Raw genomic sequence first — 5,920 nt, 5'->3', positions numbered from 1 at the left:
CTAGTCTCCCCACACACATTCTGTATCTCGACTAGTACGTCGCAACTATCACGGCGTTTATGGACCTAGACCCAATTTGCACGATATTTTCGTTATTTTTATACTGAGAGATGCAGACATGCATTTCAGAATTCTGATATGTTCTAGTGTGTTCACATGCTTTGTGCATATCCACTGCACGAAGCGACAGATCCTGAATATGAAATATTTTACCTTGGACATGACACAAATATGATCCACTACATTTTTGCCATGTCCCTGCCTTGCAACAAGGAGTCGATCAAGAAGAAACGCTTTGTAATGATCTAATCTGAGGTGACGCACACAGCCTATATAAGGTGGCTGGACACCGTAATACATTTAGTCGCACACACATCACCCTACTGTCATCTCTGCTGTCTCTTGCAACTACCATAAAAAGATTGATATCGTTAAATACTACAAAGTATTGCAAGCAGACAATGACAACACAACACACTTTCACCGTGAAGGCGACATCCTTCAGTGTTGCTCTGATCTTTTGTCTAGCTTCACTGTCGGCTTCGCTACCCATCCGTGACACCGCATCGCCTCAAGCTGTCATTGTCAATGGTACTTCCGTTGGCATTGGCTTCAAGCAGGACACTTTCCTCTTCTGCAAGTGTCACGTGGAGGACACAGGCTCACTTCACCTCTACCATGTGATGTGGCAAGACTTGAAAGGAGAGCCAGTCCGCAGGTGGTCCAAGGAGGCAAAGGTGTTCGCGTTGGGAAGTTACCACGTGCCTCACTCCTACCTGGTGTTCCACGACTTTTCCGGCGAGGTCGCGGGAGATTACAGCTGTGCATTGTACCTGCAAGGCAGCAAAATCCATTCCTCCACCGTCTCTGTAACTCTTTCACATGAAGATACTTCGATTTACAGACGTCGGATGATTTTAGAAAACGGAGCCAACAAAACTGCGGGTGCTAATATGCGAAGATAACAAGTATAATGTTTAGAACCGACCACGGCACTATTTCAAGTCGTGTACATCAATATTTACAATCTGTTTCCACATTCATCATGTAAAGCTATTTTCAGTATCTACCTTGCTAAGGTACTTATATTATTGTAAGTTTAAGAATAATTGTTTTTGTTTCAGAATGTTACATAATCTGTTGTATTTAAGTTAGACAAACTCCAAGTGGCTTACTTTGCGTTTTACACAAGTTCTGAGTGAAAAAAAAATATATATATATATAGAATGAGAAGTATTTTATCAATGAATAAAATGCGAATATTTGCTTAACGTCTGTTGCCTTCCCTTCCATCATTGCCTCTACAACCCTGATTATTGTCATCGTTGAAACTGCCTGGCTTTCTGGGCCGAATCGCGTCACTTTGGTGCGAAATCTGCGGCTGAGGGAGCCAGCGATAACCACCTGGAGCGTTCTTTCTCTTCGGGTATCTCCGAGCTTGCCAGTGTACAAGTAAACACTTTTGTCTGTAATTTGCTTTTTAATACCTCTAGATCCGACAAAAGTTATATTAAAGATTTTATATAAAACAATATTTGTCTTTCTTTAACAAAAACAAATAAACAAGAACTGGTTTATTTGAAACAGGATCTACATCTGCATCGACGGCCCGCCTGACTGCCGTTAATTTGAAATGAGTAAATGGGCTTCCGTTCTTTCACTAAATTAGCAGCCATGAAACACGAAACTACGGTCAGATCAGATCATGTGTTCCATGTCGCTCAAACGAAAAGCACTGCGTGGTGTTCCTCAAGCGAGAGGCATGCACGGTCTGGTAGGGCGGTGCTTTTCGCAGTTGAAAAAAAGTACGCCTGGCTGGGCATTCGGACACGAGGCTAAATTTTGAAGATTAACTTTGGACATCAATATTACTATCTCCATACATACCACCTATTCCAAATCAGCCATCTCGGTATTAGGATATTCAAAGAAAACGATTGCATTTCATTTTATTCGAAGAAAACGTATGTTTAGGGGGAACATCCTCATTTCTCCAGAGTCGGTGATAATCAGACAGATAAAATTAAAGTAAAACACCAACACACTTGAAGTAACTCACCTTCTGAGAAAAAAAATATATATGATAAAAGCGAGAAGCATGCATGGTCTGGTAGGGCGGTGCTTTTCGCAGTTGAAACATTACGGTTGGGCATTCGGACAAGAGTCGGTTATTAGACGAAGGCAAGGCCAGCCGATTAAGTTGAAGCATCTTAACGTATTTCCCAGGACATTAGAAATAACGATGAAAACAATAATGATTATGATAAATTATAATGATCATGATAATAATAACGACCATGATGCTAAGGGTGATAATACTCAATATCGACTGTGGTATTAACTTTAATGTCTGTAGCAGTAGTATTGATCAGGATAATAATGTCTTTTACTCATTGTTATAATTATTATGAATATGGGGAAACCTTTTATCATATCCTATTCGTAAGGAGAGTTACTTCAAGCGTGTTAGTGGATTTTTCTTGATTTTTATTTGCCTGACTATCACTGAGTCTGTAGAAATGATGTTTTCCCTAAATATTATACGTTTTCTTTGAATACAGTGAAACGACATCGTTTTCTTTGAGTATCCTAATAGTGGGATGGCTGATTTGGTGAAGTAGGTGGCATTAATTGAGAACCAAGTTCAATAGTAATATAAAAGGCCAGATTTGTTCTTCAACTTTTAGGTTTTGATGGCATATTGGAATCGTCTTCGACTCTTACTTACAGGATCCAGCATCGAGCCAAAGTAATCATTCTTTGAGAAAATCTTTCTTTTTCACTTACCCTAACCTCTCTTTCTCTTTCTCCCTCCTCATCTTTTTCCTCTTCCTTTCCCTACCCTCTCCTTCCCCCTCTCCTTCATCTTTTCTCTCTCCTCTTCCCTTCTTCCGCTACCTATCCCAACCACCTTGCATTACTTGCACCTTAGCGGTTTACGGGTGTTCTAAAAGGAGATAACGTCGCCCTCTCAAGTCATAGATTACTCAGGTCTGTAGCTGTGCAGAAATGCAGCAACAGATCACTTGATTACAAATTAAATTAATTCGGTACGCTGGTTCTGGCTGGCCGAGTCAGTTTTTTTTTTTTTTTTTTTTTTTTTTAGTTTGCATTATATATTTACAGTATGAAACTGAAACTGAATCAGCAAATGATTTTAGTTCAAAGATTAATGCATGAATGCGCCAAACACCTTGGTTTGATTGTTTAGAAGATACGTTATGTAGTTGTGAGTGGTTCGGTCTGCCTCCTCCCTCTAGAAGAGCCAGTTGGATCGTTTTTGTTATGTGTATTTACCAAAACATACGTACACAATAGTTATGGCTTTAAAATGCCCTTGGAATAACTTATTTTTCAAAAAGCTTCGTTCGCCAACCCATGAAAAAGCCTAAATGACGCCCATGATGCAAAGTAGTCTCACAGATGTCCGATAACAGTTAACAAGCGTGTTTGAAAAGCTGAGCGGAGGCAAGTTCGCCTCCTTCCGATTCAGTCGAAGTACAATTCTTTCTTTTCCTTTGTATCAGAAATGAAGAAATTATAAAGATCAAGCCGTTCTATTCCTCCATCATCTAATTTAATCAAATAACAAGTTTTCTGTCACAGAAAGCATTATTCTCAGAGGCACGTAATAATTATTTAACGTTTGTCTTACTAAGTTAAAATGCCCAATAAACAGTTTTTGTTAGGACTTATAGGCAGATACTATGTCTCATGCCTCAAATACTTTTAATTTCTTGGAAAATAAATGCCTTTTTGGAATAAAGTGAATGTTAAAAAACAAAACAAAATTGTTGCCCGTGATAGCAAAGATTGTCAATAGATCAAACCTTTATGTTTCTCATGGCAGCCCGGGAAGAATTATCTTATCAGGCAAGGACAGATTACTTTCGCGTGGAACGTGTTTCATCCTCAAATAGATTATATAAACTTTGATAAAATTGTGACAGACAACATTGATTGTAGATTTAGACAATATAATGAAACGTGGAGCTAATTACGATGAGAAAAGTAATATAATATTACTTTTCTCATCGTAATTTGCTTCTTTTCGTGACTTCATCAAAGCCAAATCCATTCTCTTTAACCGAATGTTGTCTCCTTTAAACTTGGCCTTAGCTCTTTAAGTATTGGTTCTTAACTATATATAGATATATGTATATACACATATGCATCCATATATATATATATATATATATATATATATATATATATGTGTGTGTGTGTGTGTGTGTGTGTGTGTGTGTGTGTGTGTGTGTGTGTGTGTGTATATATATATATATATATATATATATATATATATATATATATATATATATATATATATACATACACACACACATACAAACACACACACACACACATACAAACACACACACACACACATACATGCATCCATATATATATATATATATATATATATATATAAATATATGTATATACATATATATATATGTATATACATATATATATATATATATATATATATATATATATATATGTATATATATATTTATATATACACATATATATGTATATATATTTATGTATATATATATATATATTTATGTATATATATATATATATATATATATATATATATATATACATGTTCATATATATATATATATATATATATATATATATATGCATATATATACATATATATACATATATATACATATATATATATGTATATATATGTGTGTGTGTGTGTGTGTGTTTGTGTGTGTGTGTATGCATATATATATATATATATATATATATATATATATATATATATATATATATATATATATACATATATACATATATATATATATACATATGCATACACGTACAAACACACATACACACACTTGCATTGAGAGGAGCCTATTTCCAAAGAAACAGAAGGCACATTTGAGTGGTTTCGCCCTTTCTCCAGCTACCAAGAGACCCCTGTAGCCTGCGGATGGCGTGGGGGGGGGGGTCTTTTAGCGCCACGAGTAAAAGGCGGTCCCGAAAAGAGAGGTTACAGGAGACCCCTTTTCTCCCTATCTTCCCAAGCCCTTAATCTGTGTTATGCAATACTACTGCGACGTTTGTATCACGCCCCTCAGAGATCCAATTAAGCAGCAGTGCCAAGTTACTTACAAGTACCAATGACTGATCACTATGTTACCGAATAGAAAACAGAAAATCAGATGTTATATAATTCCCGAATTTACGAATATGCAAGAGATTTCAGTAAGTGTGCACCTTCACTTACCAAATACCATGATCCCGCAGGTCAGCATATGAAAGATCTTGTAAAATGCAATTTATTTCCAGCAAGAGGTAATCTTTTAACCAGATATTTTAAAGAGATATTTTGGTATGTCATTGGATAATCTCTCTAGTATGCAATGGTACTTACAGATAGATATGAGAAAGCTCGAAATAGGAAACTTAACGCTAAGCCTGCGAAATAAAACCTGCTCAGTTATCAATGCCTTTCTAAAAGTGTTTGTATGTTGTTATTTCAGAAATTTTCACTGTTGCCGTCGATGCCAATAAACTCATGCAGGTAGCGGTTCCTCATCAAGGTATCACTGATCCTTGGCTATTTTTTCTCTGTGTAGTTACTAGCAGAAGACAGGTGTGTCCAGTTGTAAGGGTCTCGCAACCTCCCTAATATGATTTGACGGAACATTTCAGGTAAAATGTTCTCGATATTCCATGTGACTGGCAAATGAAATGTGTCAATGTTTGTTTCTCAGCGAAATGCATCTCAAACAAAGGATACCACAAGCTGTAAATGTCATAATTCAAACTATATATATACATACACACACACACACACACACACACACACACACACACACACACACACACACACACACACACACACACACACACACATATATATATATATATATATATATATATATATATATAT

At 36.2% G+C, this 5,920-nt stretch overlaps 1 protein-coding gene across 1 annotated transcript; it reads left to right on the top strand.

The window, feature by feature from the left end:
- Nucleotides 1-441: 441 nt before the first annotated feature.
- Nucleotides 442-987, top strand: LOC138859291 (uncharacterized). Its single transcript, XM_070113739.1, has one exon. The coding sequence runs from the start codon at nt 462-464 to the stop codon at nt 963-965; it is 504 nt and encodes a 167-aa protein (XP_069969840.1). The 5' UTR covers nt 442-461; the 3' UTR covers nt 966-987.
- The last annotated feature ends 4,933 nt before the right edge of the window (nt 988-5,920 follow it).

Source organism: Penaeus vannamei, chromosome 34, assembly GCF_042767895.1.
Source record: "Penaeus vannamei isolate JL-2024 chromosome 34, ASM4276789v1, whole genome shotgun sequence".
Taxonomy (NCBI): Eukaryota; Metazoa; Arthropoda; class Malacostraca; order Decapoda; family Penaeidae; genus Penaeus; species Penaeus vannamei.
Note: the sequence above shows the minus strand (reverse complement) of the source record. Positions and strands in the feature narration are given on the sequence as shown.